Source organism: Sycon ciliatum, chromosome 1 (genome assembly GCF_964019385.1).
Source record: "Sycon ciliatum chromosome 1, ocSycCili1.1, whole genome shotgun sequence".
Classification (NCBI taxonomy): Eukaryota; Metazoa; Porifera; class Calcarea; order Leucosolenida; family Sycettidae; genus Sycon; species Sycon ciliatum.
The window spans coordinates 1,511,306-1,534,854 of NC_088643.1; the positions used below are offsets into that span (position 1 = coordinate 1,511,306).

Here is a 23,549-nt window from a genome sequence, read left to right on the forward strand (position 1 = left end):
ACATCCTCCTGCATGGGTTTAAGGTTGGCAACCTTTTCTGAAGAAATCAGCGTGATGGTGAAGAATGCCTGGCCAAAAGGAACAAGAATAAAGGTAATGTAAGGAAAATTTGGCAGCAACGAATACAAGAAATCAGCGTAGGCGATAATACCAGCAACACCCAAGGAGCTAGTAAGGCCGTCATCACACTACATTCTCTGGCTTCCCCTTACGTCTGCGTCCACAGTGAAAAATCCAAAACGGGTAGTCGTGTCATCAAACAGGCACAGTTCTTGACCAGTACACGCGGTCATGTTTTGGAGAAATTTGAAGATTCCCACGTACAAGGTCGCTTTTAAACAGACTGTGGGAGATACACCCTTTTATACAAAAAAGTGGCCCACTCCCGCTGGCTACCACGTCTACGTTTCCCGTTTCTTCTGCTCCCGCTTTCACTCCGTACATGGATCATCATGACAACCGACCAAAACTTTATGTGGATGTAGACACAGCACTTTGTACCGTAGTGTGATGACAGCGTAACAGCTGGGGCATAAACTAAGATACTAGTAGAAGGTTCAACAAGAAATGGTTTCACTGAAAGAGTAACACCCAAAGGCAATAATTTTACAAACTAGTACCATTATGAACTTAGAAGTTGCGACTTCGGCGGTACTAGTGATGAAATTGGTTGCTCCAACGAGGAGCACAAACTTCTTGCCGAACTTGACACACTGTGTATTGAGCAGGCAGTGGTGCTTTCTTTCAGGTTTGCCGAGCGGAAGGTGCTACGTGCTTCTCGTGTGCTCCGGATGGCAATCGTGAGTCACTCAAGTGTCTAGGTCGGCAAGAAGCGTGTGCTCCTCGTTGGAGCAACCAACTTTAGTACCATTATGACACACCAATATACTCTACAAAAAATAAGTCACTTTCAAACATCGAATGTTACGTGCGGAAACTCATTTTAATATTCAGATTCAAGGGCATACGTTTTCGATAGCCACCTCGCATAATCAAAGGACGACAGAAAACGTGTCGTAATTTGCAATCACCTGTGTCCCACAGATGAAGCTCTATGTGCTGATGGGCTTACAGTGTGTACGTCGCAAACTTGCCTCACTTATTCCAGGCTTGCCCTGTAAGTAGAGAGAGTATTGCTACAACCTAAACTGTAGGACTGAAATGAACACAATTTCTCAGCAATCGAACATTCTTGACTCTAACGAACGAACGAACGAACGAACGAACAAATGTTCTTGATTGATAATTCATGCAAATCGTCAGAGTTCTGACAAGGGCATGAATACCCCGCCTCATCATACAGGCAAAAAAGTATACTTCAGGGAGGAAACCAACGCCATTGACATAAAACCTTCAGCGACCTTGCTTCGCTCTCCGTTGGAAGCAACATCGCCCCAGAAACGCTGTCAGATGGCTCCGTAAGGTTGCACGCTGATTGTAATAAAACATTTGTGTCGAGCATATTGGGAAAAAAATTTCAGTTCTAATATTCGTTACCTCACAAATGTTCATTCTGCAAAGCTAAATTAACGAATATTTGAATAGTCGAGATTTCAGCCCTATCCTAAAGCATGTCTCATGCACGGCTTTCCTTTCCCAACGGTGCATGATTTTCCCACAATTGCGTATTTTGACCAAATTATTGATTATACAATTTCCCATGTGGGCCATTTGTGGGTAAAATGGCTAAATAAGGCTTTTGAGAAGAATATCATAACTTGTCAGCTTGATTTTGATTGTGAAGGGCTGCACTAAAACTGATTTCTTGCTCATGATATTCAACTCCGAAGAAACAATCAAGTTAGAAACAAATCTAAAACATGCATTTGAAATCAAACCAGTCGTCGCACACCACGAGACACAGGTATACGCAATGCAAAGAAAGAATGAAACCATGGACCTACACTTTTATCCTTCTCCAGCCGGGTCAGGACACGCGCAGCGAAATCTTTTCTCTTCCGTGCCGATGCCGGCTTGCTCTTCTTCTTTCGGCCGTGCTGCGGCTGGGAGCATCCCTTCTTGCCATTCTTCTGCTTGACATCATAGCAATACAGGCACACAACAACAGATCACGGTCATCATACCCCTCACACACCTGGCCAATAAAAAAATCCCTCCACATTAATCACTGCATTCTCAATCAAATATTGTCTAGTTTTCCTTTCTTTTCCTTTTCACTTATCTCGTTATCAGCCCACTTAATAGTTGTGTATATCACTGTTGAGGCATCCTATGGTAAGAAAAATAAATACTACTACTAGTCGTTGACAAGTGACGCTCTACGGCTTCAGGAAGGCATTGGCTTATGAAATAAAGCTCTCACTACTTGGCGGGGGATTGGCATACGGCAAGCTTTAAGCGAGTGTATGGTTTGTCTTCTTCCCACACTGAGAACACCTAAGGTATCTTCCCAGTTCCAGAGCAGCGTAGCGCCCCTTGCTATGTTATTTACAAGGTAATATTTCAATGGCCAATATTTTAGAATCACTACTGTATCCTTAATGATAGCTTGCATACCGTCCTACCGGTAGGACTTGTGGTCCTACCGGTAGGACTTGTGGTCCTACCGGTAGGACCCAAGAAATCGAGCTGCAAAAGTGCTTTTGGTTGAGAAATTTTTGAAACAATTTTTGAGATGAGGTCTTTGTCAGGCAAAGTAATGGCGCAAAATGCAAGATTATGTCTAGTGCACTGCGTATGCGCAATTTTATCGATTGTCAAAATGGCCGCACATAATCCTGTCGGTGCGCTAGCAACTCTGTCCAAAGTGAATTTTGACCATGGCACATCAATTGTGGTGAGGTCCTAATGTTTTTATCAGCTTGCCAAGGCCGTGGAATGCATAATACCATACTCCGTTTCCATGGTTACCATGGGTTGTTACCATGGAATTTCGTAGTATGCCTTGTGCGATCACGTCTAAAATTTGTGGATTCCTTCATTAGCCCCTTAGCAACAGTTTAGGGTCAACTTTTAGGTCAATGTTAGAACAGAGGCCATGCAGCATGTCTGTGTATGATGGTCCTACCGGTAGGTCCTACCGGTAGGACCGAGGTCTATGCAAGCTATCATTAATGGAAGTATTGATCCTCAGGCATTCTCCTCCTAATCTAGTCCTAACCTTTAAGATTTGATCAAGATGAAAGAACGTTGAGTAATAATACAAAGAAGTTGCAGTGCAGAGCAGTGCAATTTGAGGAATAGCTGTCATCACATTGTTGTTTTGCATAACATAAGAAACGGATTTTTTAGTAACAAATTCGGCGATAATTATATGAAAGTTCGTTGCTCTCAATGTTCGAGCTTGCACCTTACCCACTTTTCTGTAATAACATAATGAGTCCGCTGAACGGAAAAGTGGGAAAGGTGCAAGTTCGAACATTGAGAGCAACGAACTTTCTTATAACTATCGCCGAATTTGTCACCTTCATCCCATGCACTCCATCATCTCAGCGGCATTGAAAAAAGACAAATTGCCAACAACCATAAGACGAACAGCGGCTGGTGCCCAAATGCCATCCAACCGGTGGTAAAATGTTTGATATGGAGTTGAATTCGAGAGAGAGATGTGAACCATCAGTCCTGCTCTACACAGAAGATAATGCATACCTCGGCCTCAGCTGCGATCTTCTCCGCTTTTTCCTCCTGGGCGATCTTCTCAAACACTTTAGGCCAGTAATCACCCTCAAAGTATGACATACCGGTCGGTACGCTGACTTGATCTTGAAGTGTGGACTGGTGAATATCCTGAAAGATCAAAAAAGTGAGAAAGGATAAACAACATTAGATTGCCAGTATAACAATAGGGATCAAACGGCTACGGTTTTCACCTTAATGGTTAACTGCTACGCTAACAGTCGATTTATCGGAGTACAACCTATAAGCTAGAGCAGTACGGCGTGTAGCTAGTTTGAACAGTATAGTACAATATCCTTGTTTGAAATGTACCGTGCGAAATTACTACTAATACATGCAAATGTCTGCATGCTCATTCACATAGATTCACAGACCAGAAGCACACTTGTCATAATCCTAGCATAAGGAGGCACAAACACGTACAAAACACAAACACGTACAAAACAACAATCAGATACAGAATGGAGGCAGATCTGGACACTACTGGTGAGTAAAGAACCTGCAATCTGCAGGTGTTGCATGTTGTACAGAAGAAGCTACAGTCATGTGGATTAAAAATTCTGTCGTGTACCTCTATGTACAGTCTACTCTAGAAGAACTAAGAGAACTTGAGACAACAAATACAAACAAAATCTGGAAACACACAGTGGCCAATATGAATATGCAAACTTACGTCACACACTGGGCAATGGAAACGACTTCCAATAATTTCAGCCATGCAGGTATTGCAGCGGTAGCCGATTACATTGACTGGCTTTGCAGCTCGACGAGCATGCACAGTGTAGCGTACTGCGCGTGCCGCAAAGTTGTAAACTCGAGATGATTCTTACGAAAGTACGCAAGAATTGAATCCCGACTCTCCATCACATGGCCGCTTTGCTGCTCGGCCACATCCTCCGGCATGGGTTTAAGGTTGGCAACCTTTTCTGAAGAAATCAGCGTGATGGTGAAGAATGCCTGGCCAAAAGGAACAAGAATAAAGGTAATGTAAGGAAAATTTGGCAGCAACGAATACAAGAAATCAGCGTAGGCGATAATACCAGCAACACCCAAGGAGCTAGTAAGGCCGTCATCACACTTCATTCTCTGGCTTCCCCTTACGTCTGCGTCCACAGTGAAAAATCCAAAACGGGTAGTCGTGTCATCAAACAGGCACAGTTCTTGACCAGTACACGCGGTCATGTTTTGGAGAAATTTGAAGATTCCCACGTACAAGGTCGCTTTTAAACAGACTGTGGGAGATACACCCCTTTATACAAAAAAAGTGGCCCACTCCCGCTGGCTACCACGTCTACGTTTCCCGTTTCTTCTGCTCCCGCTTTCACTCCGTACATGGATCATCATGACAACCGACCAAAACTTTATGTGGATGTAGACACAGCGCTTTGTACCGTAGTGTGATGACAGCGTAACAGCTGGGGCATAAACTAAGATACTAGTAGAAGGTTCAACAAGAAATGGTTTCACTGAAAGAGTAACACCCGAAGGCAATAATTTTACAAACTAGTACCATTATGAACTTAGAAGTTGCGACTTCGGCGGTACTAGTGATGAAATTGGTTGCTCCAACGAGGAGCACAAACTTCTTGCCGAACTTGACACACTGTGTATTGAGCAGGCAGTGGTGCTTTCTTTCAGGTTTGCCGAGCGGAAGGTGCTACGTGCTTCTCGTGTGCTCCGGATGGCAATCGTGAGTCACTCAAGTGTCTAGGTCGGCAAGAAGCGTGTGCTCCTCGTTGGAGCAACCAACTTTAGTACCATTATGACACACCAATATACTCTACAAAAAATAAGTCACTTTCAAACATCGAATGTTACGTGCGGAAATTCATTTTAATATTCAGATACAAGGGCATACGTTTTCGATAGCCACCTCGCATAATCAAAGGACGACAGAAAACGTGTCGTAATTTGCAATCACCTGTGTCCCACAGATGAAGCTCTATGTGCTGATGGGCTTACAGTGTGTACGTCGCAAACTTGCCTCACTTATTCCAGGCTTGCCCTGTAAGTAGAGAGAGTATTGCTACAACCTAAACTGTAGGACTGAAACGAACACAATTTCTCAACATTCTTGACTCTAACGAACGAACGAACGAACGAACAAATGTTCTTGATTGATAATTCATGCAAATCGTCAGAGTTCTGACAAGGGCATGAATACCCCGCCTCATCATACAGGCAAAAAAGTATACTTCAGGGAGGAAACCAACGCCATTGACATAAAAACCTTCAGCGACCTTGCTTCCCTCTCCGTTGAGAGCAACATCGCCCCAGAAACGCTGTCAGATGGCTCCGTAAGGTTGCACGCTGATTGTAATAAAACATTTGTGTCGAGCATATTGGGAAAAATATTTCAGTTCAAATATTCGTTACCTCACAAATGTTCATTCTGCAAAGCTAAATTAACGAATATTTGAATAGTCGAGATACTCATTTCAGCCCTATCCTAAAGCATGTCTCATGCACGGCTTTCCTTTCCCAACGGTGCATGATTTTCCCACAATTGCGTATTTTGACCAAATTATTGATTATACAATTTCCCATGTGGGCCATTTGTGGGTAAAATGGCTAAATAAGGCTTTTGAGAAGAATATCATAACTTGTCAGCTTGATTTTGATTGTGAAGGGCTGCACTAAAACTGATTTCTTGCTCATGATATTCAACTCCGAAGAAACAATCAAGTTAGAAACAAATCTAAAACATGCATTTGAAATCAAACCAGTCGTCGCACACCACGAGACACAGGTATACGCAATGCAAAGAAAGAATGAAACCATGGACCTACACTTTTATCCTTCTCCAGCCGGGTCAGGACACGCGCAGCGAAATCTTTTCTCTTCCGTGCCGGTGCCGGCTTGCTCTTCTTCTTTCGGCCGTGCTGCGGCTGGCAGCATCCCTTCTTGCCATTCTTCTGCTTGACATCATAGCAATACAGGCACACAACAACAGATCACGGTCATCATACCCCTCACACACCTGGCCAATAAAAAAATCCATCCACATTAATCACTGCATTCTCAATCAAATATTGTCTAGTTTTCCTTTCTTTTCCTTTTCACTTATCTCGTTATCAGCCCACTTAATAGTTGTGTATATCACTGTTGAGGCATCCTATGGTAAGAAAAATAAATACTACTACTAGTCGTTGACAAGTGACGCTCTACGGCTTCAGGAAGGCATTGGCTTATGAAATAAAGCTCTCACTACTTGGCGGGGGATTGGCATACGGCAAGCTTTAAGCGAGTGTATGGTTTGTCTTCTTCCCACACTGAGAACACCTAAGGTATCTTCCCAGTTCCAGAGCAGCGTAGCGCCCCTTGCTATGTTATTTACAAGGTAATATTTCAATGGCCAATATTTTAGAATCACTACTGTATCCTTAATGGAAGTATTGATCCTCAGGCATTCTCCTCCTAATCTAGTCCTAACCTTTTTAAGATTTGATCAAGATGAAAGAACGTTGAGTAATAATACAAAGAAGTTGCAGTGCAGAGCAGTGCAATTTGAGGAATGGCTGTCATCACATTGTTTTTTTTGCATAACATAAGAAACGGATTTTTTAGTAACAAATTCGGCGATAATTATATGAAAGTTCGTTGCTCTCAATGTTCGAGCTTGCACCTTTCCCACTTTTCTGTAATAACATAATGAGTCCGCTGAACGGAAAAGTGGGAAAGGTGCAAGTTCGAACATTGAGAGCAACGAACTTTCTTATAACTATCGCCGAATTTGTCACCTTCATCCCATGCACTCCATCATCTCAGCGGCATTGAAAAAAGACAAATTGCCAACAACCATAAGACGAACAGCGGCTGGTGCCCAAATGCCATCCAACCGGTGGTAAAATGTTTGATATGGAGTTGAATTCGAGAGAGAGATGTGAACCATCAGTCCTGCTCTACACAGAAGATAATGCATACCTCGGCCTCAGCTGCGATCTTCTCCGCTTTTTCCTCCTGGGCGATCTTCTCAAACACTTTAGGCCAGTAATCACCCTCAAAGTATGACATACCGGTCGGTACGCTGACTTGATCTTGAAGTGTGGACTGGTGAATATCCTGAAAGATCAAAAAAGTGAGAAAGGATAAACAACATTAGATTGCCAGTATAACAATAGGGATCAAACGGCTACGGTTTTCACCTTAATGGTTAACTGCTACGCTAACAGTCGATTTATCGGAGTACAACCTATAAGCTAGAGCAGTACGGCGTGTAGCTAGTTTGAACAGTATAGTACAATATCCTTGTTTGAAATGTACTGTGCGAAATTACTACTAATACATGCAAATGTCTGCATGCTCATTCACATAGATTCACAGACCAGAAGCACACTTGTCATAATCCTAGCATAAGGAGGCACAAACACGTACAAAACACAAACACGTACAAAACAACAATCAGATACAGAATGGAGGCAGATCTGGACACTACTGGTGAGTAAAGAACCTGCAATCTGCAGGTGTTGCATGTTGTACAGAAGAAGCTACAGTCATGTGGATTAAAAATTCTGTCGTGTACCTCTATGTACAGTCTACTCTAGAAGAACTAAGAGAACTTGAGACAACAAATACAAACAAAATCTGGAAACACACAGTGGCCAATATGAATATGCAAACTTACGTCACACACTGGGCAATGGAAACGACTTCCAATAATTTCAGCCATGCAGGTATTGCAGCGGTAGCCGATTACATTGACTGGCTTTGCAGCTCGACGAGCATGCACAGTGTAGCGTACTGCGCGTGCCGCAAAGTTGTAAACTCGAGATGATTCTTACGAAAGTACGCAAGAATTGAATCCCGACTCTCCATCACATTGCCGCTTTGCTGCTCGGCCACATCCTCCGGCATGGGTTTAAGGTTGGCAACCTTTTCTGAAGAAATCAGCGTGATGGTGAAGAATGCCTGGCCAAAAGGAACAAGAATAAAGGTACTTTTTTGTTTTTTGTTGCTAATAAAGGTAATGTAAGGAAAATTTGGCAGCAACGAATACAAGAAATCAGCGTAGGCGATAATACCAGCAACACCCAAGGAGCTAGTAAGGCCGTCATCACACTTCATTCTCTGGCTTCCCCTTACGTCTGCGTCCACAGTGAAAAATCCAAAACGGGTAGTCGTGTCATCAAACAGGCACAGTTCTTGACCAGTACACGCGGTCATGTTTTGGAGAAATTTGAAGATTCCCACGTACAAGGTCGCTTTTAAACAGACTGTGGGAGATACACCCTTTTATATAAAAAAAAGGGGCCCACTCCCGCTGGCTACCACGTCTACGTTTCCCGTTTCTTCTGCTCCCGCTTTCACTCCGTACATGGATCATCATGACAACCGACCAAAACTTTATGTGGATGTAGACACAGCGCTTTGTACCGTAGTGTGATGACAGCGTAACAGCTGGGGCATAAACTAAGATACTAGTAGAAGGTTCAACAAGAAATGGTTTCACTGAAAGAGTAACACCCAAAGGCAATAATTTTACAAACTAGTACCATTATGAACTTAGAAGTTGCGACTTCGGCGGTACTAGTGATGAAATTGGTTGCTCCAACGAGGAGCACAAACTTCTTGCCGAACTTGACACACTGTGTATTGAGCAGGCAGTGGTGCTTTCTTTCAGGTTTGCCGAGCGGAAGGTGCTACGTGCTTCTCGTGTGCTCCGGATGGCAATCCTGAGTCACTCAAGTGTCTAGGTCGGCAAGAAGCGTGTGCTCCTCGTTGGAGCAACCAACTTTAGTACCATTATGACACACCAATATACTCTACAAAAAATAAGTCACTTTCAAACATCGAATGTTACGTGCGGAAACTCATTTTAATATTCAGATACAAGGGCATACGTTTTCGATAGCCACCTCGCATAATCAAAGGACGACAGAAAACGTGTCGTAATTTGCAATCACCTGTGTCCCACAGATGAAGCTCTATGTGCTGATGGGCTTACAGTGTGTACGTCGCAAACTTGCCTCACTTATTCCAGGCTTGCCCTGTAAGTAGAGAGAGTATTGCTACAACCTAAACTGTAGGACTGAAACGAACACAATTTCTCAACATTCTTGACTCTAACGAACGAACGAACGAACGAACAAATGTTCTTGATTGATAATTCATGCAAATCGTCAGAGTTCTGACAAGGGCATGAATACCCCGCCTCATCATACAGGCAAAAAAGTATACTTCAGGGAGGAAACCAACGCCATTGACATAAAAACCTTCAGCGACCTTGCTTCGCTCTCCGTTGAGAGCAACATCGCCCCAGAAACGCTGTCAGATGGCTCCGTAAGGTTGCACGCTGATTGTAATAAAACATTTGTGTCGAGCATATTGGGAAAAAAATTTCAGTTCTAATATTCGTTACCTCACAAATGTTCATTCTGCAAAGCTAAATTAACGAATATTTGAATAGTCGAGATACTCATTTCAGCCCTATCCTAAAGCATGTCTCATGCACGGCTTTCCTTTCCCAACGGTGCATGATTTTCCCACAATTGCGTATTTTGACCAAATTATTGATTATACAATTTCCCATGTGGGCCATTTGTGGGTAAAATGGCTAAATAAGGCTTTTGAGAAGAATATCATAACTTGTCAGCTTGATTTTGATTGTGAAGGGCTGCACTAAAACTGATTTCTTGCTCATGATATTCAACTCTGAAGAAACAATCAAGTTAGAAACAAATCTAAAACATGCATTTGAAAACAAACCAGTCGTCGCACACCACGAGACACAGGTATACGCAATGCAAAGAAAGAATGAAACCATGGACCTACACTTTTATCCTTCTCCAGCCGGGTCAGGACACGCGCAGCGAAATCTTTTCTCTTCCGTGCCGGTGCCGGCTTGCTCTTCTTCTTTCGGCCGTGCCGCGGCTGGGAGCATCCCTTCTTGCCCTTCTTCTGCTTGACATCATAGCAATACAGGCACACAACAACAGATCACGGTCATCATACCCCTCACACACCTGGCCAATAAACAAATCCATCCACATGGATCACTGCATTCTCAATCAAATATTGTCTAGTTTTCCTTTCTTTTCCTTTTCACTTATCTCGTTATCAGCCCACTTAATAGTTGTGTATATCACTGTTGAGGCATCCTATGGTAAGAAAAATAAATACTACTACTAGTCGTTGACAAGTGACGCTCTACGGCTTCAGGAAGGCATTGGCTTATGAAATAAAGCTCTCACTACTTGGCGGGGGATTGGCATACGCCAAGCTTTAAGCGAGTGTATGGTTTGTCTTCTTCCCACACTGAGAACACCTAAGGTATCTTCCCAGTTCCAGAGCAGCGTAGCGCCCCTTGCTATGTTATTTACAAGGTATTATTTCAATGGCCAATATTTTAGAATCACTACTGTATCCTTAATGGAAGTATTGATCCTCAGGCATTCTCCTCCTAATCTAGTCCTAACCTTTAAGATTTGATCAAGATGAAAGAACGTTGAGTAATAATACAAAGAAGTTGCAGTGCAGAGCAGTGCAATTTGAGGAATGGCTGTCATCACATTGTTGTTTTGCATAACATAAGAAACGGATTTTTTAGTAACAAATTCGGCGATAATTATATGAAAGTTCGTTGCTCTCAATGTTCGAGCTTGCACCTTTCCCACTTTTCTGTAATAACATAATGAGTCCGATGAACGGAAAAGTGGGAAAGGTGCAAGTTCGAACATTGAGAGCAACGAACTTTCTTATAACTATCGCCGAATTTGTCACCTTCATCCCATGCACTCCATCATCTCAGCGGCATTGAAAAAAGACAAATTGCCAACAACCATAAGACGAACAGCGGCTGGTGCCCAAATGCCATCCAACCGGTGGTAAAATGTTTGATATGGAGTTGAATTCGAGAGAGAGATGTGAACCATCAGTCCTGCTCTACACAGAAGATAATGCATACCTCGGCCTCAGCTGCGATCTTCTCCGCTTTTTCCTCCTGGGCGATCTTCTCAAACACTTTAGGCCAGTAATCACCCTCAAAGTATGGCATACCGGTCGGTACGCTGACTTGATCTTGAAGTGTGGACTGGTGAATATCCTGAAAGATCAAAAAAGTGAGAAAGGATAAACAACATTAGATTGCCAGTATAACAATAGGGATCAAACGGCTACGGTTTTCACCTTAACGGTTAACTGCTACGCTAACAGTCGATTTATCGGAGTACAACCTATAAGCTAGAGCAGTACGGCGTGTAGCTAGTTTGAACAGTATAGTACAATATCCTTGTTTGAAATGTACCGTGCGGAATTACTACTAATACATGCAAATGTCTGCATGCTCATTCACATAGATTCACAGGCCAGAAGCATTAAAAGTGTCATGAAGTTGATTCAAATTGTAACGGATGGTACTAGGTAGTGTGCATTTATGCATGTGTGCGTACACCATAGGTTGGAAAACTGCCAAATTTGGAAAAATGCGTGCTTCGAAAACTCGAAAAGTACCAGCGTAACCGTTACACAAACTGTTAACTGATATCTTTTCACAACCGGTTCTAAACCGGTTAATCGAACTAAAGTATATCCTCACAAAGAACATGCACAACTGTCATAAATTCAATATGTAGATCACTGACGCTACACTGGGATCTTCTGTATGTACTCCCATGTTGTTTGATACCCTTTGGATGAGGTATCGGTGGCAGATAACTACTCTCGCTACTCTGGAAATCAACAAATTTTGGACGGTGAGAAACTTTGGCCGATTTAGAAAAGATGGTTTAATAATTGTTGCCCTCACGGGCAGCCATGGGTGGATTATGCATCATTTGCCTCGATGACAAACTTTGGCCTGCGGTTAACTTTGGCCAATTGGCACCAAGCGGCGGAATCAGCGAAATTAAATGGCCAGCGAAAACGAGGTGATTTAGAGCACTTACGCGAAACTTGATAACAGCTTTTCGAGCAACTGCACTCTCCAGCATTGTCTTGTACCACTCTATTAGACGCTCTTGTGTGAGTATCCTTTGCCCAGGTGGATGACAGTTGAAAATATAGTCTTGGTTTTTATCAGGAGGGTATGCCCAAAGGTTAACAGCGACAAAGCCTCGCTTTGCGACATAGTCCTGATAAGCGATAAGCAGCTCATGATACACTTGAGTACGCAACTGCTTTGGCCGGAAGAAATGGACACTGTCCAGATACGAAAGGTATACATGCCTACAAAAAAATACGCAGAGAACAGAGAGCAAGTCTTGAAGAGATTTCACTCAGCAGTCATCAGTGTTACATGTAGTACATGCACTTGTACAGCAAACTAAACAAAGTCAAAGACGAGAGAGAGAGAGAGAGAGAGAGAGAGAGAAGGAGAAAGAGAGAGAGAAAGAGAGCAGGAGCACAAGATGGATATAGATCTTACCGCCTATTAGGCTCGGGACAGTCAGAATCAAACTCATGCACGATCATGCCAAAGAAGCACACGTCCTGGCCATCAATTTCCACAAAAGCAAAGACAGACTTTGCTACATAAGGAAACTCCTCCGGGAAAGATGTAGCACTTAGCTCCTCAAACCTGGCATTAATGGAAGAAACATACACATACACGCACATGTACACAGAAACACACACACAGAGTTGAGTATAATGAAAAACGTTGGTTTGTATGACAGATGTATGATGATTTGTGAAAACTCTCCGCACTAACAGAGGTCCATGTGAATAAGCAATACTAGTACACAGCGATAGACAGGTACCCAGTATATTCCTACTAGCCACAAGGAAAACACCGGAAAACATACCAGAGATTCCTGCCCGTTTTCTTGAAGTACCCTTAGATCTTTTTTTCTTGCTTGAGAATACAGTAGGTATACTATGTTTTGCACATTCTTTGGTGCACTATTTGCTGTTCAAACCTTATGACGGCACAGAACCTTAATAGGTAGAATGTCATCTTTAGCAAATTGAATAAACAAAAGTCACACACTAGATTGATTCGGAGAGTGCTCTTACGACAATATATGCCTAAATATGCGTGGAAAAAATTGAAAAAACAACAACAACAGCACCAGCACCACCACTGCCACCAACAAAAGACATTACTTACTTTTCTTTGGTTGCATCCTTGACCTTCACTGTCTGCTTTCTGCTGGAGAGCACACGGATGTGAACGTGGCCAGCTTCACGGTTCGTATCAGCAGTTTTAAGGTTAGCGTTGATTCTCTCCTCAAGGTATGTAGCCAGAGCATTGCGCGGCAGTGCTACAAACAACAAGAGAAAAAGTCATGAACAAATATTTAGGTTTTCTCCAGGTGAACAATAAGACCAGTATCAATGCCCAGATTTCGCCAATGCCAGATAACCCAATAACTAACCCAGTCGTCCCCCTCTCCGCTCTCTCTCTCTCTCTCTCGCTCTCTCTCTCTCTCTCACCCTCTCTCTCACCCACTCTAACTCTCTCTCTCTCTCACTCACTCACTCACTCACTCCCGCTCACTCACTCACTCACTCACTCTCAGTCACTCAGATTTTGAGGTTGAAGACTCTTCAGGTGCAAGGCAAGTGGTTGGAGTGGACATCGGTGATGTGGCAGGACCTCTCGTGGAAATCCCTTTTGTACGGTGGTACTGGTAAGGATTTGAAATTTATTCTTGCGTCAACCCTCGACGTTCAACCTTCTTCGACGAACCTACGCCGTTTGTGAAACACAGTAGTGGATGCGTACTGTAGTTTGTGCCGTGCCTGGGCCTGTACTATGCGTCACGTGCTTGGCGCTTGTCGCGTAGCGCTAGACCAGGGACGTTACACCTGAAGGCACGACAACGTACTCGGGGTCAAAACTGGAGTTTTTGCGTTTTTCGTCGCGAAAGAATTCGTTTGCACCCACCAGACGTCTGTGGGTCGGTTTTATGGGTCAAATCGCGATACATCCCAATCACAATGATACCTAAAGTTTGTGTTCATCCGCATAACGGGATAAAAGTCTCTGATGCTGCAGTGCAGGCCGAAAATGAAAAATGCGCTTCCTGAAATTTCCACAAAATGGATTTATCTCGTTTTCAATTAGAGCCCTTCGCATGTTCTTCAGGCGTCAGTGGCCCAGCCTCCCTGCCCATCCGACTCGCCACACCCAACAACGCAACTGAACTAGAGATTCTACATGAAAAGGAGGAGGAAAAAGAGAAGAAGATTGCTGCTGAGGCCGAGGTATGTATTTCCCTAGCTGTGTTGCACTTACAACCGTAAGACCAGATATAGTTCTGTACTGTACGAGTCGTAGAATTGTATTCTGGATGGAGTTGACAACCCGGGTGGCAGGTCATTTATTTTTCGGTTGAGGTAGGTGTGCGTGGTTTAACGTCGCAGACTCTCTTCGGAGGACTCTGAAAGTGGTTGCGTTTTCTAATGGCACAATAAAGTATGGACTCGGATGGAGAGCCAAGGGTAAATTTATAGTATAGAAAAAAGGATCAAGAAACTAAAAGTTACGCTATAATGTCCACTAACACCACAAGTTAAGAGTGGAGAGCGCTTGCTTGAGAGTTGAACCCGGGTTCTAAATCCACCATTCCCACCCGGTTCGCAAGGCTGGGCGGAGTTGTGAGCAGGCTTTCACTTCACCTTTTTTATTTTATTTCTGCTTTTCATCTCATTAAAAAATGTCTGCACATATTTCACTCACAAAGCAACTGTTCAGTACATGGGGTAGTGGTCTACCAGAGCAATCACACTCACCACCGTAGTGGTTTTCCAGAAATGAGTAGAAGCAAAAAGAACCACACTCGAAGCCACCTTATTCCTTTACCTGCAACACTTTTCTTCAACTTGTGTCCAGTCTCCCCTTTCCAAGGCAACTTCAAGGGTGGGTTTCTGCAATGTGTCTCTTCGCAACTGGTAGTAAGGAATTTTGCACCTGACTGGCAGTACCCCCAGGTTCTTCAAAAAGACAGGAGCAGCAAGTGCCTTCTTACACAGTAATACCGCAATTACGTTATCATTGCCATCAGCAATCGGCGTGGTCAAGGTTCAAGATGCTCGCGCCTATCTGTTACCTGCCTGAAACCCAGTGGTAATATTGTTACCCTGGCGCTAACTTGATCACTGGGGAAACCCAGTCAATTTCGGACCGCTCTTTTATCCCACCTGAAAATTTACTGACTAACGTTGCTCACTGATCAAATTATTCCTTTATTCTTTTTTTATTACTGATCAAATAATTATTATAATCTTTCCTCTGCTGTTGTAAACCTACTCTATTTTCTTTTTTTCTTTTAATCTTTTCCTTTTTCCTTATATTTGTGTGCCAGTAGCCGATCTCATGTAATAAGGCAACACTGCCTGTTTGTTCTTCGAGAAATAAACCAATCCAATCTAATCCAGCTTATGGCGTATGGTTTGCAAAGGAATTTGTCGGCTTCTGATCAAATAACCCTATTCTAACCCGAACTCTAATCCTGACCATAGTTACCTTCAGCAGTGAACTTGTTGACAGGCTCAGTCTTGTTGTTCTTTGTCAGGCACTCCTTGCACTCATAGCTGAAATGCAAACAGGTAAGCACAGAGAGGTGTGCAGTCAGATTTGTTAATACCCACCCACACTCACACATTGTGTACAATTATGATAAGGACAGAGCACACAACAATGGCACTCAATTCACACATCCCAAACCAACGCATCCACTTACCCTCTTTTCCAGATGGAGGGATGGAATCCAACACAAACTTTGTGCATACGCCGTGCACAAATCGAACAAACCACAAAGGGTTCAGGGTCTTTGACGTTATTTTTCCTCTCCTGAAACTTCGCTTTCAATACGTCCCTGAAAATAGAAGCGAGAAAACAAACATGGAAGGAAAACATTAGTATCAAAAATATACTAAAATATTATGTATATCCCGAACTAGTGTGGATTAAGTTAGGGCATGCACTACGTTAGCAGAGAGTTAGGAACAGTAAGACAAATACGTACCCTTCAGATCCCACATTGACTGACTTGTTGACTTCACTGAAGCACTTCTTGCAATAGTGCACCGTCGCCTCCTTGCCCTTGTACACATAGCAGACCGCATCTCGAGGAATAATGCAGGAGTTGCACGCACAATACAGCACTTGAGGTGTGTAAAACCTCTGTAGATCAACAGGAACAAGGACAGAATGACAAAAAAAAGGCAAAGTTATAGCATAACAAAGCACACATACCAGCATCATGGCCAGCAATCGAGGACATCTGAGAGTTGTAATTTTTGTACTCCTCCGAGGTGTGATTTTTGGCATTCTGGGCCAAGCACAGGGAAGCCATCGGCAAAAAAACTGCAAAAAATGGTTGTTGTTTGATCCTTTAGTGTAATCTTTGTTTCTAGTCGAAGCTGGTTGCTGTTTGGAGCAGAAACGCTGAAATTGACTATTTTCTGCATGTACTCATACATGTACTCATGTACTCAGGCATGCAGTCTCACTCGTATTATAGCTCTTTCAAAAAGTCCTGGAATGGATGCTGCTCTGCGCCCCTTGGTGAACCTTTCCTGCGCTCGTGGAGCAGCTGAAAAGGACCACTGGTATGTCTGGTTCCTGGTTTGAAAGTGGAGAGTCGACTTTTGTGCCTTGAAAAAGGAGTAGAGAGCGATAAAGGTACGTCTGTGGCTTATTTTTGAGTGCTCCTCGTACATTTTTGATCGTGATAGAAATTCTCAGACCAAAGTCAGACCAAAGTCAGCGCGATGATGGCTGTACAGTTTTCTTGTGGATTTTTTAGTTGTTTCATCTCGTATCTATGTCAGTATTGTGATGGTGAAGTGGACAGGGTGATTTTCTCCCTCTAGGCTTCGTTCGGCCGACTTTGCTTCGTCCTCGTTGAAAAGTGATCCTGAAAAAAAGGTCGAATCGCAAAATTATGTTGATTTTCAATGTACGTGGTGACATGCGATTGCTGGCTATGAGTTCCAACCTTATAGCATATCTAGAGTATAGAATGTGATAGCACATCCACGCATCAGTGAAATAGTACTTACCGACTTGCCACAACAAAATCCAATATTCTGCATGGGCTCATCGATGATCTTTTCGAAGAACTCATGTAGCTGCATCGGAACAACAAAGTCAGAAACAAGGGGATTCTGGGTTAACCAATGCACACTTAGCTATTTTTGACCAAACAGCCAACTTTTGGGTACGAACTATGATGATTATTGGTGAGAAACCTCAATATTAAACTAGCTGGGTTTTGGGGTATCTCCGGCATCATAAGTACAATTGAGTTCAATGAAATCCAACGTGAAGTGGAAAACTTGCGCCAAGGATCAGTTCTGATTGTATTACTGGGCTAGAACATGTATACAATCATGCTAGAACATATATTATACAATCTAGTACATGTATACAATCATGCTAGCATATGTGTAGAATCATGCTAGTACATATGTACAATCATGCTAGAACATGACTTTGTGTACATGTCAATCCGCATCCGTATGCCTTCCAGGGCAGCAACTCCCAGACTGAGCATAGAACGCCAATGCGCGATCAAGATTGGAACAGAGAGAGCTGGACGTTGAGTTTGCGAAATATGCATTATAGGGCAAATTTCACCAGGCACAACTGTACTTAGTGAATCAGTCTGTATTTGAAGCATAAGAAGATGAACAGCACAAATTCTGGTTCTGGGAAGGACAACAGAACTCACTTGAGTAGCTTGCTTATAAATTTTTGTGATCTTCTTATTGTACAACCATGCGTTCTCCACAATCTTGTAGCCATCCGCAATGAATTCCCATGGATCGGTGTATTCAAGACTGCAAAGCTTCTGTCTCAAAGTTGACAAATCCATTGGCTCCTTCACGATTTCCAGATAGTCCTGAAGGGTAAAGATGTGACAGCACAAACGTCAAACGTCAACACCTATACATGTACATGCATACACACAGTACATAGCCAATCCAGTACCAGCGGACATCAACAAAGCAGCACACTGCAAGCAGTGAAAAGCTAAATCAGTGACTGTGTCCCGTGACTCATTCACTTACCGGACAGTTCAAAAGAATCGTATCGACAGGTTGTAGAAAAGGTTTGCGATCATCATGATCGCACAATTGATCGACAATTGGAACAAACGTATCCCGCACAATCTCCGCAGACATTTCGACTGAACAAAGCACAACAGCAAAACAAGAATCATTAGCAAGTATCCAGTAATACACTTTTCAGGCCGTTTGGCAATACCATGTTTCGTGACTTGACACGCGATTTGCGACAAGAAAATGCCAGTCGAGTAAAGTCGCAAGGTACCTGTCCCAGAAGTTGAAGAGAGTTCAGCTTTTGCGACGTGCGTCATACACAAACGGAGTACAGATTCTACTCGGAATGCTCATTCAGTGCACATGCATAGTGCATACACTGCATCAGGATGTCGCACAAACCTTAAAACGATTGTGAATCGTGTGTCGCGGTCGCAGCTCGTTGCAGGTGTCGCAAGTCGCATGTCGCGTAGCAAAAGTTGTATTGTGAATCGGCCTTAAAGGGGAAGTTCACCCTGAAATGAAGATTTCACAACCTGTAGCGAATAATGCACTGAATCCAATGGTAAAGGTACAGGTCCCATGTTGATCCAAGTAGCCGTTTCCGAGATATACTAGCTTGAAGTTTGTACTAAATTTGGTGACATGGTGATGACGTCATTAACTTGCCCAGACTTGGCCGGACTTATGACGTCAGAAAGATAGACTTTGTATGGGAGTGGATGGTGAAAATTCAGTATTTTGGTTCTCCATTGACATTGTCCCAAAGAAGCCGGATCTTTTTCAAACTTCGGTATGGGACATACATGTATAACACACTACTGGTATCCCGACTTGAAAAAATTCTAGTATGAAAATAATTGTTGCAGAGAAACAAGAATGAAATTGGTTTTCCTCATCTACTCCTACACAAAGTCTGTCTCTCCGACGTCATAAATCCGGCCTAGTCCTTCCAAGTCAATGACGTCATCATGATGTCACCAAATTTAGTGAAAACTTCAAGCAGGTATAACTCGGGAACGGCTCCTTGGATCAACATGGGACCGTCACCATTGGAATCATTGGAATCAGTGAATTTTTCGCTACAAGTTGTAAAGTTTTCATCATAGGGGAACTTCCCCTTTAAGGCCACCATAATGCTCAGCAAGCAGTGATCACTTTTCTGGAGCAGTGTCGTTTGCTGAATGAAGCACGTGGCCACATCATGTGGGTAAAGATAGTGAAGTTCAATAGAAGTACAAGCAACAAACCTGGAGCAACTAGAAGTGACGTGCTACTGTAAAGAAACATGCCAAACATTTAGTATGCTTCTACTGCAGGTAGCTTCAATGTTTTTCAAGCAGAATATGACAATTTAAAAATAGATTTTAACTGAGACTTTATTTTCTTAGATCTACTCCCAGCCAGTCCCAGAAAGATGAGTAGACTCTTTAATGAAGCACTGCGCAATAAAAAATAGAGGAACAAATGACCCGGCTACAGTTGCTTCTTTTTTCCATTTCTTGAAAGCCTTAGGGGTGTGCAAGCACCTTTTGCAATCCCCCTTCCCCTGATGTCTACATCTTAGCTCGCATATTCCTAATTCTGTTTGCTTTACATGCAGTTGTGCAATCCTTGCTAATCTAAACAAGATTTCTTTAGCACTTCTTTCCAGATCCATGTTTTGCGTCTTTTACTGTACATTTCAACAGCATAAGGTCCCTGGATGGAGTCCTGGTGGTAACAGTCAATTTCCTCGTCAGATTTTGCGGTTTGAATCTTTCCCTCAAACCAGTGAGCATGTGATGAGCTTACATTTCTTGTCTTGAACTCCCTCAGCTTCTGGAGTGGTAGATGGAATGATAGCCGCCTGAACACTCCCAGTATCTATGTCTTCAGCACTGGATTGAAGTGTGCTGTCCGAAGCTGCAGCGACAGCTGCTGGCGACTGGCTGACTGCAGATAACATATTGGTCATGGAAAACGGAGAGCTAGCCGAGGACGCTGCAGCCTGATTAAGAGTAGCAACAGACTGAGATGAATCTGTGGCCGTTGTTGACACATTAGATGTGGCCTACAAGAGGAAAAGAGCAGGATAGGGCACACATATATTAGTCCTGTTCCAAAGGTAAAGTTGGTTCAGCACAAGTGTTTTAGAGCAAATTTTCTGCATGGTCAAGAGAGTTTATGACCAAAGCAACTTTCATCCATTTCTTATAAAGGGTCAGGTGCACCCACTACAACCGCTTTTATCTGTACAATGTGGAACACACAGACTTTCCTGCCGAACTAGGGAACCCACAATTTAGGAATAAGTCCCGGGGAGGTAACGAATCAAAAAATATATATTTGGTGGCCTGGTGTGAGAGGGCATGGGTTTTAACTTCTGAGCACACAAGTAAATGTACAAGGCGTTCGACACTGTTACGAATGCCCTGCAGGAAGCAGCACGAAGATCAGTTGGAACAACATATCAAGCAAGAAAAGAACAAATTCTGTTTTGAAAATCGGAAACTGTCTATGAAGGAGAAGAACCTGCGGCTGCCTGCGAAGGTCAATTAAAGAGGAAGCTATGTGAACAATAACCTTCCCCTCATGACTTTGAAACCCTCCAAGTTGGAAGGCTGTTGGAGTGCGCATCCGAGATGTGCTAGAGCAGATAGACAGTTAGGTTACGCAGCGCGTCAGTACCATCAGTACGCGTCTCTCTCTCTGTTCGTCTCTCTCTCCGTCTCTCCGTCTCTCCTTCTCTCCATCCCTGTCTCACTTTCCCTCTCTGTCTCACTGTCTCTCTCTCTGTCTCTCGCTGGCTGTGTCTCTCTCTCTGTCTTTCTCTGTCTCTGTCTCTGTATCTCTTTTTCTCTCTCTCTCTCCCTCTCCCTCTCTCTCTCTCCGCACTGCAAACTTACCCCAACCCCAACCTTCCTCCAGAACAGAAAAGTCCCGCCAGATGCCACCAAACCAATGGCACAATTATAAACCCGTCAAAGCCTCACACCACAATCTATAGCTAATTCATACCTGGCCTTCGGTTTTGACATTCATGCTTAGCACGGGTGTGCTAGAAGCTGAGCGGTTAGGCGCATTGGTCAGCCATTGAATCTGCTGTGCTGTGGACTGGCTTTGGTTCAGCTGAGCTTCCATCAGATTCTGCTGCTGCTGTGGCTGCTGCTGTTGCTGCTGCACTGGAACAATATGGTTGCCACTCTGTGCTCGTTGCTCATATGTTGCCTGATGTGCTGCACGTTCAATATCCATGGGGTTAGCTGCATGAACGCAGAGAAAAAAATAGGAGCAGCCTTTAAGAGAAACATTAAGCTCAGCAAGCAATGATCACTTTTCTGGAGAAGTGTCGTTTGCTAAATGAAGCACGTGGCCACATCATGTGGGTAAAGATAGTGAAGTTCAATAGGAGTACAAGCAACAAAACTCCACCCGCTACAAGTGATGTCCTACTGTAAAGAGACATGCCAAACCTCAAGGAAATAATATGGTATGGGACTTGCTACCTTGCACATCTCGAGAGTCTCACACGCACCATTGACCATTGGACGCCCATCGCCAGAGGCGATGATAGCGATGCTACAGCAGAAGCCATAGCAACTTGTGCTGGGATTGCACCATTCAACAGCTTGCAAGGCTGAAGAATTGACCACCACTATTCAGCCTGGTCTACACCACACAGCTTTGAAGTGGCTTTTTTCTGGCCAGTGAATCCCTACTTTTTGGTCTTTTTATTTTTTTCCTGCACACACATCACACCACATACTCCTGCATGCACTGGCTGTTAGTAACCACCCAGGAGAATGAAAGAAAAGTCAGGAAGAGTCTGAGAAAGAGAAGAAAGACGTGTGTGACCATAATCGTCGGGAATCGAACCCGCAACCTATCGATTGGAAATCGCTGCACATACCACTGCACCATATGGGACTCACACGCACACGCACACACACACACACACACACACACACACACACACACACACACACACACACACACACACCCCACACTTGTACTTGTACTTGTACTTGTTGCTCACTGCCAAAACTGGTCACGTGGGTCTCCCCGGGAGAGGGGAGAGAGACTCAAAAGGAATCTTGGAAAGATGACTCAATTGGCTATTGAACCGCCCAACGGCCGACACCCCCTGAAATCCCCAAAACTCTGGGTGGACTTGAAAATGATCCCACTTATGGGCTCACCACACCTCAGTAAGTGGGTGAGGACAAGGTGCAGAAAAAGGATTGACGGCATCAGGGTATCCGTCCTGGGATCCAACTGCAGAACCCCTGCCCCCAGTGAAGGTAATACTTGCTACTAGTGTGGGTGGCTAAATCAGAGTGGATCTGATATAAGCTTCACTAGCACCATTGATTACACAAGAGTTAATCTAGCCAGAAGCAGTTCATGGTTAACAGGTATGTATACTTCAAATAGAAAGTATATGAACCCTGGAACCAACAAAGGTGGCAGGTACAACATTACACCTTCAAGCAGCCGAGCCCATTGGCAACAGACCCAACACTATCAGGCATACGTGTACCCACCAACCGAACTAGCTGGCACACATACACACACATAAACACATATGCACACACACACACACATACAAACACACACAAAAAGTGCTTATCAAGTGACACCGTCCAAGATTGTTTTGGTGTTTGGATAAAGAAAAAAAGCAGAATTCGAGGAATTGCTTGCCATAATAATATTTTAGTATGGTTCTACTGCAGGTAGCTTCAATGTTTTTCAAGCAGAATATGACAATTGAAAAATATATTTTAACTGAGACTTTACTTTCTAAGATCTACTCCCAGCCAGTCCCAGAAAGATGAGTAGACTCTTTAATGAAGCACTGTGCAAAAAAAAATTACCCGGCTACAGTTTCTTCTTTTTTCAATTTCTTGACAGCCTTAGGGGTGTGCAAGCACCTTTTGCAATCCCCCTTCTCCTGATGACTATATCTTAGCTCGCATATTCCT

General features: G+C 43.4%; 1 protein-coding gene and 2 long non-coding RNA genes across 3 annotated transcripts in view; all 3 read right to left on the reverse strand.

Annotated features, from left to right (window-relative positions):
* Positions 1 to 3,615: 3,615 nt before the first annotated feature.
* On the reverse strand, positions 3,616 to 6,528 carry LOC135806781 (uncharacterized). Its single transcript, XR_010551269.1, has 3 exons — positions 6,426 to 6,528; positions 4,310 to 4,593; positions 3,616 to 3,747 (listed from the first exon to the last, which is right to left on the reverse strand). It is a non-coding gene; the product is annotated as an uncharacterized LOC135806781 (long non-coding RNA).
* Positions 6,529 to 7,572: 1,044 nt separating this feature from the next.
* On the reverse strand, positions 7,573 to 10,498 carry LOC135806782 (uncharacterized). The gene is made up of 3 exons (XR_010551270.1): positions 10,408 to 10,498; positions 8,261 to 8,544; positions 7,573 to 7,698 (listed from the first exon to the last, which is right to left on the reverse strand). It is a non-coding gene; the product is annotated as an uncharacterized LOC135806782 (long non-coding RNA).
* A 1,008-nt stretch (positions 10,499 to 11,506) lies between these two features.
* LOC135806913 (histone acetyltransferase p300-like) overlaps positions 11,507 to 23,549 on the reverse strand; it is a 26,697-nt gene continuing 14,654 nt past the window's right edge. The window contains exons 13-24 of the mRNA XM_065321072.1: positions 21,586 to 21,830; positions 20,380 to 20,638; positions 18,595 to 18,713; positions 18,255 to 18,425; positions 17,584 to 17,652; positions 16,545 to 16,702; positions 16,260 to 16,394; positions 16,043 to 16,110; positions 13,682 to 13,835; positions 12,998 to 13,150; positions 12,519 to 12,798; positions 11,507 to 11,677 (exon numbers count right to left, since the gene is read on the reverse strand). Coding sequence (XP_065177144.1) covers positions 11,507 to 11,677; positions 12,519 to 12,798; positions 12,998 to 13,150; positions 13,682 to 13,835; positions 16,043 to 16,110; positions 16,260 to 16,394; positions 16,545 to 16,702; positions 17,584 to 17,652; positions 18,255 to 18,425; positions 18,595 to 18,713; positions 20,380 to 20,638; positions 21,586 to 21,830 — 1,982 coding nt within the window. The remainder of the gene's footprint in view (positions 11,678 to 12,518; positions 12,799 to 12,997; positions 13,151 to 13,681; positions 13,836 to 16,042; positions 16,111 to 16,259; positions 16,395 to 16,544; positions 16,703 to 17,583; positions 17,653 to 18,254; positions 18,426 to 18,594; positions 18,714 to 20,379; positions 20,639 to 21,585; positions 21,831 to 23,549) is intronic.